The sequence below is a fragment of the Saccostrea cucullata genome, unplaced genomic scaffold, assembly GCF_032062105.1.
Source record: "Saccostrea cucullata isolate Sc308-1 unplaced genomic scaffold, CSIRO_AGI_Scuc_v1 ctg3714, whole genome shotgun sequence".
In the NCBI taxonomy this organism is placed as follows: Eukaryota; Metazoa; Mollusca; class Bivalvia; order Ostreida; family Ostreidae; genus Saccostrea; species Saccostrea cuccullata.
Genome location: NW_026934169.1, coordinates 84,586 through 99,174, shown reverse-complemented (window position 1 = coordinate 99,174; position 14,589 = coordinate 84,586). Strand labels below are relative to the sequence as shown.

At 31.3% G+C, this 14,589-nt stretch overlaps 1 protein-coding gene across 1 annotated transcript in view; it reads left to right on the top strand.

The window, feature by feature from the left end:
- The first annotated feature begins 1,339 nt into the window (after positions 1–1,339).
- Positions 1,340–14,589, top strand: part of LOC134240066 (uncharacterized) — a 47,963-nt gene continuing 34,713 nt past the window's right edge. The window contains 4 exon segments of the mRNA XM_062722177.1: positions 1,340–1,386; positions 10,657–10,716; positions 11,874–12,077; positions 13,792–13,953. Coding sequence (XP_062578161.1) covers positions 10,659–10,716; positions 11,874–12,077; positions 13,792–13,953 — 424 coding nt within the window. The 5' untranslated portion in view covers positions 1,340–1,386; positions 10,657–10,658.

Genomic DNA, 14,589 nt, shown 5'->3' with positions numbered 1-14,589 from the left:
AAAGTAAAGAAACGTTAACACATTATGCATTATCCGTAAAATTCAGAAATTGTAACTTGGCAAATTTTTGTAAATTTAATTATCTGTCCTCGAAAATATTTTTCTTGATCAAATTGAAAATAAATTATCCGTCCATAACGAAAGTGAAAATAAATAGTTCCATTCGAAAATCTTCGTCAGCACCCTCCCATCCTCCCTCTTAGAATTAACTGGTCGTCCTTTAACAGAGGAATGCTGAATGAAGTATGGAAGTTTATTAAAACATATCAAACATTAACCTATTGGAAATCCTGACCGAAATGTTGACATTATCAAGGTCTGTTTCTTTCCTGTTGATAAAAAGTCGACAAGAGACGGCAAGTTTGTTTAAACAAGAAAATAATCGTGAAAAAAAGAAAATGAAAGTTATCACCTGATCATTTTATATTGAAAGTTGTTTAAATATATCAAATTGATATGGAGCTGAAAAAATCGAACTGCACTTTAGCAAAAAAAATCCTTACTCAGTGAAAATTAACATTCAACCTTCGTCTTTGACCTTTTTTGTTTACATTAAATACAAGTTTCACAAAATTTTCACAAAAAGCAGACTTTGTATTAAATTACAAAAGCTGGTCAAAACATGAATAAATTAACGTCACTCGGCTCCTGAATAATTTTTAAACAGTGGATGAATTATATACAATGAAATGTGGCTTAATCTGAAAACCATACAAAACATCTGATACATATACATTGTAACACTTTGCTGCGGCATTTTCATGGTGACAATACACCGACTTAGGAAACCGGAGAAGTTTAAAAAGAAAGCGCCTTCTATTTATGAGAAAAGGGGCGCTCTTTTCTTTTGTTCGTGTGTGCGATAAAAGCTATAAAAATATAATTATATTTCATGCCTTATGTTTCCTAAGTCTAAAATGTTTAAGGAAGTAAAATGTGTATTTCGGCGATAAAGTTACATGTAAATACCACATTTAAGGAATATACACTAATTATTTGTGTATCAAATATATAAATGCATGGGTGTAAAAAAAATCAAGATAATTTTTATAACCTATTTTTTTAACTCTGCCTTTTCCGAAATCATGGAAGATGTATTAAAGTTGTTACAGAGCAAATTTTTTACATTAGTTTTTTAAGTTCAGATTTTCAAAAAAAAAAAACATACCCGAAATTAATTCGAAAATTACAGAGTTTATTCTTGGGATGAACGGTTTTAGAACTCTCTCTATGTGATAGTGTTGGCTATGGAACTTGAGACAAGTTTAATAGTATGAACCAGGAAGTGAATTTAGTCCCTCGAACAACTTTAGAATATACAGTGTTTTTCATTCAATTATATCGCTACCTTGATTTTATTAGGTATAATTTGGGATTTACATTTCGGTAAGATGCAGTTTTTTTTTAATTTATAAATTTTTAATATTTCATTGATATTTGTATTTCCTCCTAAAAGACGCTAAATAAAGTCAAGATATCCTTGAAAATGTTTGAGTATTTGTAAATTTATCGTCAAAAAATTGTCCATCTATCATCGATGGGTTGAGTAAGATTATAATCACAAATAATATAAATATATCAGAAAAAACAAAACAAAAGGGAAATCGTTACATTACACAACTTACGAAATATTTAGGAAAAAATATAATTTGTCCTTTTAATGCGGGGAATGATGAAGAGCGTGTAGTTTTACTCAATTTAAATTCTTCCATTAAAATTGGAAACACACAAAAAACACAATTCAGGTAGACCCCACCCCCCCATTCTTTGAAAGTTGAGGTGTTTTAAGAGTTCATAAATTGGTTCATTTTTTGATTGCTCACAGAATACTTCATAAGAACAAAAGTTTTCCTACCTCAATGTCTGTGAAAACACACAAGTGAAGATTTATAATACTAAGAAGACCTTGCATGCATATTGAAATATTAATAAGGCACACATCTGAAATTTAATAGCCAAATAACGTATAAGTGGAAATGTTAGCGAGACACAAATTTAGCGATTTGTCCTTAAAAACTGGTAATTTATTTTTCGCGACATGTTATTTTAGCGATTTTAAAATGCATACTTAAGAAGCTATTAGGAATAAAAGGCACTTAATTTTTAGCGACATTCAATTTTAGAGATCTCGGCACCCTCGCTAATAATGCCAAAATTAAATCCTCGCTAAAAAATCTACTTATACGGTTTTCAATGATTTACGGGTTTTTAAATCTTCAATTTAGGCAATCTTTAACAAATATTTGGTTGGATGCCCCAAAACCGACTGACTAAATTTGGCCCGACTAATTTATTTCATCTTCAGAGAATGCATGAAAATATATTTTGAAAATTCAGCATTTTTGTTCAAATTTCTTAAGAATTTTTTTTTGCTGCGAAAAAATTCTACCTTACGCCTCTTGTCGACACAAGATTCAAATTACATAATTTTACATACATTGTACGCTCAGTCTAGATTCTCTTGTCGCTCCATTCAATAAATGAATTTGATCGATAAGGTTGTGCAATAGATACCTGTAAATGTCGACCTACCTCAAGAAAAGGTATTTAACAATCAAATACAAATTCTAGAAATACTTGGATACAGGAATTTGAACATTTTCATGTATGTGGCTTAGGTAAAGAATTATTTTAATTGAATTTATTTCTAAGAAACAAGTTAATCTAAAAACAGGTTTAGTAAAACTCGGTTAAAACGAAGTCACTGGGACCGCTGAATGTACAATAAAAAGTTACATGTATATATTAATCGGCTTAGGTCATTAAATCATTGCACAATTGATTTTATTATACTTTCATGTTAAATACTAAAATCTGATTGGTTTAGACGCAGTTAACAAACTGTTCTATTACCCTCAGCCTTAGCAACACACGTGACAACGGGTAACACAACGGTAATGCCACATGCCTGAAAATAATGCGCGTACGGTTCACCGTAGAATTCTCAAAACGTCAGTTGCGCGTTTAAAAGAACTGGAATAAACTTGACGTCAAGAAAAGCTTGTAGCTTTCTTGAAAACAACAAACGACAGACGAAACATGCTTGCGAGTGCAGAAATAACGAAACTTTAGATGATAAAGGACTCGTAGAGTATCAAATAAACAATAAAGAGGTCAGTAATTCTTTTTCGAAGTAGCGGGGAGTTTGAAAGCTTTCTAAACGTGAACGAAAAGGCGTTCAACGATTTGTATTGCTGACATAGTAAATCAAGAAGACATTCAGTATAATAAAATAAATGGAGCCTGTTTTGGAGGGTAACAGTTGAAATTGACACCCCTCGGAAAACCATTGTCAACCTCCGCTGACGCGTCGGTTCACAATGGTTTTATTTGGGGTGTCAATTTCAACTGTAACCCTCCAAAACAGGCACCATTTATATAAAGACAAACACTGAAATAATGTTTGACTGTCTTCTCTCTATTCAAGATGACAATATTGTATCGTATTGACAGTAAGAGTCAGAAGTTTGTCAACTGTTCACTGCGCTGCTCAAATTAAAGTATAAAATGATATACATGCATATGGATACAACAAAAGTAGTTAAGCTTATAATACATGTACAAATCAGGAATAGAGCAAACACGTTTAACCCCTTACATGGCATATACGCATTTCTACGCCTCTGACTTGAAAAACAAGTATAATGTGAAAAAACATTCATAACCTCGTTAATACTGGAAATATCAGAATAATTCTTGCACTGTTGGAAAGAGAAAATAAATACGGTAAAATAGTATACTAAAAGTATCTGTATTGATTGTACCAGTTTTTTGCTAGCTTTATATAGTTAAACTTTGTGCACTATTTGAGTGATTTTGCCATTATCGAAATCAATGCGGGGGTAACACGTAATATGTAAAAATGCTAATTTCTGGTGTTTACATCCAAACCCTACCCAATACCCTCAAATACTTAAAATTGGTTTGTAAAAAAAAAATTACAGCATGTTCATAATTTTCAACAGAACAATAAAATATTTTTTAATATATTAAAAAGCAAAAAAACTAGAATGAAACTCATTATTTAATAAATAGAAATTCCAGCATGATTATCGTGTATTTCGTTGCCATGGCAACTGAAATGAATTTTTTACAATCATTTTAGAAATAACATATTACCTGCTTTCAGAATATATATACATTGGTATGTACAAATATTACAAGAAATACCTTCGCCAGGTAAATTAATTATAAGGTGTTTGAAGAGAAACCACTGGTCTTCATAGTTACAGATTTCATTTGGACATCACAAACAAGTGCAATTAAAAAAAGTTTACGTCGGCGAAGTTTGGACAAAATTTCGTGTACTATCTTAGAAGCAAATATGACTGTAACCATTGTTTATTTATTTTTTGTGAATTCTAATACGTTGATAACAGGTACCAACGAATCCACAAAATCGGGGTCTGCTGGTTATCTCAGAAATCCACAGTATATAGACTCTTAAAGGGCCTTTGTGAAGAAAATATGGCTCTGTAATATATTCAAGTGACCGGACATCAAATTCAGAGATGGTATCGTGGCGGTTTTAGGAAAATTGATTATTTGTCGTCCAAAATTCTTTTCTTGATAATATTGAAAATAAATCATCCGTCCATTATAGGTGTGAAACAATATAACCCGAATCGACAAATTTCAACAGCACCCAACCCTAACCCCTCTTAAAATCAAATAGTCGTCCCTTAACAGAGGAATGCCGAATGAAGTATGAAAATTTATTACAGCATATCAAACATTAACGTATTGGAAATCCTGACGGAAATGTAAACATTATCAGGGTCTATTTCTTTACTGTTGATAGATGTAAAATGTTGAAAAGAGACGTCGGGTTTAAACAAGAAAATAATCGTGAACAAGAGGCCCACGGGCTTTATAGGTCACCTGAGTATTGTGTATAAGTTCACAACTTTGAAAGAGGTAGTGGCAGACCATTGCTTATATTAATTTATTAACGTAATACCCAGAGGTAGATCAGAGTAAGAAAGAGAAAATGCATTTCCACTTTATAATCAGTTGTGCACCCATCCGAAAGGGACAACTGACCCTGGGGCCAGGTATTTCAAAATTTTGCAAATTTTATTATTAAATGGTTGATAAATACGAACGAGCCGTATTCAAAGCATTAATTCATTTCAGACTATGTAACACCCCCCCCCCTAAAAATAACCATTTTCCTAGATGCACCTTTCTTCATCATAAATATATATATATATATATATATATATATATATATATATATATATATATATATATATATATATATATATATATATATATATATATATATATATATATATACTTGGATCATTGGCATAAAACCCAGGAGCAAAGGAAAAGATTGAAAAGAATTAGTGTATTTAAACTATATAATCAAAAGAGCTAACCCCCCCCCCTTTACAACAAATGACAAAACCCCTGACCCTGGGGCCATGAAATTCAAAAAAATGTTTGAGGCACTCTTGCTCATTATTACTACTAGTATATACTAAGTTAGTTTATTTAGTACCCAGGAGCAGAGAAGAAGATTTTCAAAGATTTGATGTATTTTCACTATATAATTAAGAGAGCCCCGCCCTACCACCAGAACCCCTGATCCTTGAGCCATAAAATTCATAATTTTGGAAGAGGTACTCTTGCTCATCATAACGATATACTAAGTTTATTTTGTACCCAGGAGCAGAGAAGAAGATTTTCAAAGATTTAATGTATTTTCATTATATATCAATAGAGCCCCGTCCTAACACCAGAACCCCGGCCCTTACCCAGGGGCCATAAAATTCAAAATTTTGGAAGAGGCACTCTTTCTCATCATAACTATATACTAAGCTACATGTAGTTTATTTAGTACCCAGCAGCAAAGAAGAAGGTTTTCAACGATTTTATGTATTTTTAATATGTAATCAATAGTGCCGTGTCCTAACACCAAAACCCCTGACCCTTAGGCCTAGGGCCATAAAATTCACAATTTTGGAAGAGGCACTCTTGCTCATGATGACTATGTACTTATTTTATTTAATACCTAGAAGCAGAGAAGATTTTCAAAGATTAAATGTATTTTTACTATATAATTAATAGAGCCCTTTCCTAACACCAGAACCCCTGACCCTGGGGCCATAAAATTCACAATTTTAGAAGAGGCACTCTTCCTCATCATAACTATGTTCTTAATTAGTTCATTTAATACCCAGGAGAAGAGAAGATTTTTAATGAAATAATGCATTTTCACTATATAATCTATATAGCCCCTCCCTAGCACTAGAGCTCTGACCCTGGGGCCATGAATTTCAAAGTTTGGTAGAGGACTCAATGGTCATTACATTCATGCCAACAGTTTGCCTGCTTGATGTCCACGAGTCAAGAAGAAGATTTCTAAATATTGCACTAATTCTAGGAATTTTTGCCCCACCCCACTGGCCTCAGGGGGGCGGGGACCATAAAATCACATTTCTTGTTCCCCTTCACCCATAAATGCTATATACCAAATTTAATGCCCCGGAATAAAGAAAAAGATTTTTAAAGATTGCAATAATTTTAGTGGTTTTGGCCCCACACCCAGGCCCCAGGGGACAGGGACCATGAAATTCACAATTTATATTTCCCTTCACCCATTGATGCTGTATACCAAATTTGGTTGAAATTGGTTCAGTTGTTTCAGAGAAGAAGATGAAAATGTTCAAATATTAACACACGACGCACAACGACGGACGAAAACGGATAGCAATAGGTCACCTGAGTGACTCAGGTGACCTAAAAATAAATAGTGAAAGTTATCACATGGTCATTTCATTCTGGAAGTTGTTTGAATATATCAAATTCATACGTAGTTTAAAAAAAACGAACTGCACTTAAGAAAAGAACAAATCCATACCCAGTTTAAATCAACGTCCAACCCTCGTGTTTGACCTATTTGTTTACTTTAAATATAAGTTTCACAAAATTTTCACAAAAAGCAGACTTTGTATAAAATTACAAAAGCTGGTCAATACATGAATAAATTAACGTCACTCGGCTTCTGAATAATTTTTAAACAGTGGATAAAATATTTACAATGAATTGTAGCTTAATCTGAAAATCATACAAAACATGTGATACATTGTTACCTCACTGCTGCGGCATTGTAATGGTGACATTAGACCGACTTGGGAAACCAGAGAAGATACGGACCCCTTTTTATTTACGAGAAAAGGGGTGCTCTTCTCTTTTGTTCATGTGTGAGATAAAAGATTTAAAAATATACAGGTTTTATTCCATTCCTTGCCTTTCCGAAGTCAAAATGTTTCGGTCAGAAAGTGAAATATGTTTTTTGGGCAATAAAAGTTAATTATCACAATTAAGGAATAAAAACAATAACTAATTGTATTTCAAATATATAAATGCATTGGTACATGTAGAAGAATAAAAATCAAAATAATTTTATAACTAAGAATTAATTTATTTTAACCTTTGATTTTCTTGATATCATTGTATGATTATTGTAAACGTATATATTTACAGGCATTTTTCACCTTGGTAAAAAATTGCGATGTTCTTCTCTATACTTTTATCGCTAATTTTACTTTTTAAGTTCATAATTTTGTTAAATTATTTCCTACATTTATTAAGAAGTTATAGAGTTTTTTTTATGGATATAATGGCTTATGAACTCTTTTGATGTGATAGTTTCGGTTATGGAGACAAGTTAAATCATACGAACCAGGAAGTGAATTTATTACCTCGAGGAACTTTAGAATATAAGGTGTTTTTCATGCAATGATATTGCTACCTTGATTTCATTAGGTATCTTTTTGGATTTACATTTCGGTAAGATTTTTTTCTCTTCATTTATAAATTTTAAATATTTCATTATTTAAAATATTCCATATTTAAAAAATACATATACTTTAGTATTTGTATTTTTTTTTTCAAAAAGACGCGAAATTAAGTCAGTATATCTCTGAAAAAATGTTGAGTGTGTGTCCTTTTATTAAGTCTATTATAGAAGGGTAAAGTAAGATTTTATTCAAAAATAATCTAAATATCAATAAAGAGAAACAATCACTTCAGTCATACACCCTGTCAGTAAAAATTACAACATTTTATGACCGTGAAAACTTATTATTTCGATGGATGTTCTTTTATAAATATGAAAATATATTCTTTAGAGGTCTGCAATTCTGTTAAGATATTTTTACAAGACATGATTCTTTAATAAAACACAAGACATGATTTGCTTTTTTATAAACATTATTTTGTTTTCATCCTAGATTTATAAGTAATGAAAGAACTTGATTACTAGCTATTAAATCGGCCTAAATTTGGCAGAATACAATCCGTCAGGTTTATAAATAGACAAGGAAGAAGGGCTCGTACATTCCATTTTTTTTGTTTCGCAATTGCGTTGGTTTTTAAATTAAAAGAATGAATAATGCTATATCAATAGTGCATTAAAGAAATCTGAATGCCTGTATATATGCATAGTATGTTGCTCTCAAAACATATTTGGCGTGATGTCAAGAGGACGTTGTTTTCAACTGGTAGTTAACTTGACCTTTCATTATTAACACTTTAACATTAATATCTAAAAATATGCACATGTGTATATATAGCCATTTAAGACTACTCATGGCATGTGGTATTTATTTACATTTTAACGGTCATTGGATAATGGAACGATTTGTTTTGAAAGATTTTTTTTCAAAATGAGAAACGTGGACATGATCGGAGTTTTTTTTTTCGTTTTAGAAGTAAATCATTTTTCTAAGGACAACATTCCCCGGTTTTAATTAATAATTTTTCATAAATTGTTTGCTAAATTGCATAAGTAAATAAAATACAGGCTGAAGGATATAGAATGATTTATCGCATTATAAAAAGATATTAATGTAAAATACTTTCAAATTGCTACTTCTTTCTACATTTTAAATGTGATTTCAATATAACTTGGCACACAAGTAGACTACTATATGATACAAAGTTCTATGTATCAGTTTTTAATTTTAATGATCGATGTTGCCATGGTCTCTAAAAATAGAAATCTCTGTGAAATACATGTATATTGTATATTTAGGTCGCCTGAGTAAATTCAGGTGACCTATTGCTATCCGTTTTCGTCCGTCGTGCGTTAACATTTGAACATTTTCATTTTCTCTTAAACCACTGAATCAATTTCAACCAAACTTGGCATATAGCATCTGTGGGTGAAGGGAAACAAAAATTGTGAATTTCATGGTCCCTGCCCCCTTGGGGGTGGGACCAAAACCACTAAAATTAGTGCAATATTTAAATATCTTCTTTACTCCTGGACATCAGGCAGTTCAACTGTTGGTATGATTGTAATCAGCATTGATTCCTCTATCAGAATTGTGAAATTCATGGCCCCAGGGTCAGTGGTTCTAGTGCTAGGGCGGGGCTATATAGAGTGTAATAGTGAAAATGCATTATTTCTTTGAAAGTCTTCATCTCTGCTCCTGTGTATTAAGTAAACTAAGTACATAGTAATTATGAGCAAAAGTGCCTCTTCCAGAATTGTGAATTTTATTGCCCCAGAGTAAGGGTTCTAGTGTTAGGGCGGGGCTCTATTGATTATATAGTGAAATGTACTTATTCTTTGAAAATCTTCTTCTCTGCTTCTAGGTATTAAATAAACTAACTAAGCACATATTTATGATGCGCAATAGTGCCTCTTCCAAAATTGTGAAATTCATGGCCCCAGGGTCAGGGGTTCTAATGCCAGGTCGGGGCTATATAGAGTATATAGTGAAAATGCATTATTTCTTTGAAAATCTTCTTCTCTGCTTCTAGGTATTAAATAAAGTAAGTAAATAAAATCAGCCATTTTATGATAAAATTTGCAAAATTTTGAAATATGTGGGACCCAGGATCAGTGGTTCCTTTGGGGTTAGGTGCACAACTGGTTATAAAGTGTATTTTCTCTTTTTTTTTTACTCTGATCTACCTCTGGGTATTAAGTAAATAGAGTAAGCATGCTAAGTCTACAATTATGATTAGCAATGGTGCCTCTTTTAAAATTGTGAATATCATGACTGGTTAAAAACACGAAACAAATTTTGTTTGAAAATTGTTACACAATACCCAGCTGACCTATAAGGCCCGTGGGCCTTTTGTTCTATATATATTTCTGTTGAAAAGTTTCAAGTCCAAGTGCTACTTTTCTCTTTGTTTGTTATAGATACAAACCAGTAGAGCTATAGTCTCGACAGAAATTATGTTCTTTTTTTTCAGAACTTTGGTGTTTTGCTTTGGATTAAATCGAGAACGCACAATTTATAATTTGAACTAGATTTTAAATTATCATTTTTGCTTCTTTTACGCTATATATATATATATATATATATATATATATATATATATATATATATATAGATATATATATATATATATATATATATATTTATTTATTTATTTATCAGTGTTGCTACATTTTAAGGAAAATAACAAAAAACTCTTATTGGGCTGAAAGATTTGAATTTGGTCGCCAAAAACATGTATCTGAACATCCAGCTAATTGCTTTTGAAAAATATTGTTTACTTCTGCAGTACATAGCTTCTTTAAAAGATATTATTTCACTCTATAAGGTAACTAAATGAATATATGTTAAACATTTGATATACTATTCATTAATGATATATATCCTTTTTAATAAATACATATTACAGCAATGAAATCGACAGTTCTTCAATTTATATTGGTGCTGATAAGTGGAAACATTATTTTAGGTAAGCTGGTAATTTTTATATTTAACTGATTGCACTACTGTATAGGGGATTAATTTCACGGGTTGTAATTTTCACGTTTTTCTCTCATCTGACACGATCGCGGTTTCTTGAATTCGCGGAATTGGTATATAATAAAAGTTACCTCCCTTGTCTATATTCGTTTAATCCATACCATAGCTACATGTAAACGACATTCTTCAGCGTTTTTTTTTCACGAACAACAGAGTAAGTTTATATAAAATTGACAACAATTAACAACAAGTGAAATTATTAAAAGTCGCACACTCTAAACGTCAAATGACTTTCCTATATGGTATTAGGATGAGTGCATGTGCACCCAAGATCTTCAATACAACGCGTCGAACCACTGGACGGAAGTAAATGTGTTGATGTAGTTCGCCGAAATAATATTTTCCACATCTTCAGTAAGTTCGATATTTATTGGAATGATTTTTTAAAAACCAAAATGTTGATAAAAACTAATATGCATGATAATGCAGGTAACGAATACACGAGGTAAAATTAGTTACGCACGGGTAATCAAAACCCATGGCCCCTCGTGTTTTGATTAATGATACATGTAGCATTGCCTATTAAAACAGCTTTTAAACAAATACGAGTTATTATCTGCCGATTTGAATTAAAGTAAAGCGTGATGATTAAAATAATTGAATGGCGAGTACAACTCGTAATTACTGAAACGAACATACACTGCTTGTACATGTATATCAACCTGTCGTAGTCAACCTATCGCAGTCTATTCTCAAATTTCCAAATAAAGCATGGGGATTATTGAAAATTTATTCACTGTTTCTTGAATTCACGGATTTATTAACACCGTGAATATAGCGAATATTAACACCGCGAGTTATTTTCCCCCTATACAGTATCTAGAATTCAAACGCCAGACTGAGACTAATCATTGTATGCATTAAACAAATATAATAAAAACCTTTTTTGTCATACAATAAGTTAACAGAAAATGATACGCAATTGAACACGAAGAAGAGGAAAATATATGAGCTTTAAGTTGTTGTTAAGCAGATAGACATACCTGACATAATTGAAAAAAAAAATCATTAAACAAGTTTTTCTTTATATCACAACATTCCTTTCCGAGAAATGCACTCTAAGAAATGATTTTTTTTATATAACAGTTATTGCTCAAGATCCTTGTTCGACTTCTGTGTATACTGAGCTTGGAGATTTGGCGAAAAGAAACCCCTCTTATGTCCAGGACTCCGTCCCGCTCTGTGACCGATATATTGTACAGAAGTGGTATAGGGCCAGCTACCACAAAATGCCAACCTCTGCACCCACACTGGGAATGTGTGGAACACTATATCCTTATTGGATGAATGGTAGTTACATAAATCTATAAAAAACAATTTTATGTGTTGGCGCAAAAGATAATCTTACTTGATTTTTTACCAAAGGTATTACCTTAAATCTGGTTTTTACGTTGATTTAATTTTGCGAATCTTGGTCAGACCCTAGCAAAAAAATACTATAGTAAACTATAGTTAACTATAGTTTACTATAGTTAACTATAGTAAATCAAATTTTAAAGTTTTCACTATAGTAAATCAAAGTTCCAAAGTTTTCCAAAGTAAATCAAAGTTCAAAGTTTTTACTATAGTAAATCAAAGTTCCAAAGTTTTTGCTATAGTAAATCAAAGTTCCAAAGTTTTACCTATAGTAATTCAAAGTTCCAAAGTTATTACTGTAGTAAATCAAAGTTCCAAAGTTTTCACCATAGTAAATCAAAGTTCCAAAGTTTTTACTACAGTAAATCAAAGTTCCAAAGTTCATACCATAGTTATTCAAATTTCCAAAGTTTTCACCATAGTAAATCAAAGTTCCAAAGTTTATACCATAGTAAATCAAAGTTCCACAGCTTTTTCTATAGTAAATCAAAAGTTACCAAAGTTTTCACCATAGTTAATCAAAGTATTAATGTTTTTTTGAATTATTTATGTATTTTAAGGACGATGATTTTGGCTTGTTTTGGCTGATTTTTTTTCATCTGAATTTAAATATTTAAAGTAATTAGTTTAAATGTATTAAATACATTGAACGATAGAACAAACATGTTGACTGATGTTAAAAAAAGCAAATAGTTTGATTCTAAATGACGGAATTTTTATTTTATAGTAATTTCTTCTCCATAAATAATAATAAATATTGCTTATTTTTCGATGCAAGGACAATTTATTCATTAAAATTAATTTCTTGTACTTTGTTCTTTTAGGGGAAGAGTCGGTTTTTTTAAAAACGTTCATTGAAGCTGTAATAAATCTTATTCTGAACATTTCATAAAATGTACAAAATGAGTATCAAAACCATAATTCGACGGGTTTTAAAGTACTTAATCAAAGTTCCAAAGTTTTCACTATAGCAAATTAAAGTTCCAAAGTTTTCACTATAGTAAATCAAAGTTCCGAAGTTTTCACCATAGTAAATCAAAGTTCCAAAGTTTTAACCATAGTAAATCAAAGTTCCAAAGTTTTCACCATAGTAAATCAAAGTTCCAAAGTTTTAACTTTGGTACTATAGTTAACTATAGTAAACTATAGTTAACTATAGTTTACTATAGTATTTTTTGTAAGGGGAAAGCTGTTGATAAATTTTTACGCTTCAAAATTTTTCGAATTGTTGTCGCTAAAATTGAAAAGCACTTAAATTTTCATAACAGTTTATAAATTACGAAAGTACAATCTGCCATGCTAGGAATTTGATGTTAGACTCCTTTTCTTAAGGAAATAATTTGAAAGAGACATGCTGCCTGTCAGACATTAAGACACTTAAAAGTTTAGTTAAGGCACTCTTCAATCACAAATTATCACGAGTAATTAGCTTGGAGCATAATTAGAGTTCTGCTTTGTTTATTAAATTATTTTATTGTCGATTTATTTTTTTTTAAGAAAAATATTTTTGCGAATATAATGAATTCGCGAGTTTGCTAAAAATTAATATACAGTAAAAATTTCCGGATTTACGGTATCTAGTATACGATAAAGACAAATGGGCCCGTAAAAAAGAAAATTATGCTATGTTTTTTTTTCTATACATTAGGTTCACCGCCACAATCAGGAGAAACGAAAGCAGTGACAGTTTGTCAAGTTGGATTCAGTGGTAGCTGTTCAAAGCAGCACACCATAAATGTAAAGAATTGTGGAAATTTCTTCGTATATGAATTGACACCTTTGGATCTGTGCAACTCTGCATATTGTTTTGGTGAGCTCACTATTTTTCTGGTCATTATACAATTCTCAAATACTTTTGCCTATGGTCTAGTGCTGCTGATGCAATGTTGGAATCAGTCTATGTCTAGTTTACATGTATAGGTTGTTTTTCCTTGTGGTATCCATACCACGGATATTCCATTTGTTATGGTTTATTTTTAAAAGAGTAATAGGTCAGTGGGAAATGTTACATGCCGTCTGCCTTCCCAGTCTTTTTCAATCTTTAAAATTGAAACGCCCGGATTCAGGATTATTGCATAGTGGATAATTTATATATGTGACTAAAATTTCTTAGTTCTAATCTTAGAAACAGTATTGAAACATTTGAAGCATGTAAACTTTAAGATCTCGATCCAACAGAATTTAAATGAACTCGTATAATTTAAAACACCTTGGGTTTTTTTCTCTCCAAAAGATGGATGTTTAAAATTATGATATGTTTGTATATAACACAGTTTGACTTAGATTTATGTTGAATCAGATTAATTAAAATATTAGCTCGAGGTTTGAGAAATTTGTATTTGTTTTTATTTCAACATGGATTCATGGATTTCTTCATATCACGTACATATCGAAAATTCACCACCTCAAAAATAATTCTTTTCAACAGGAAACATTTATTGAATTA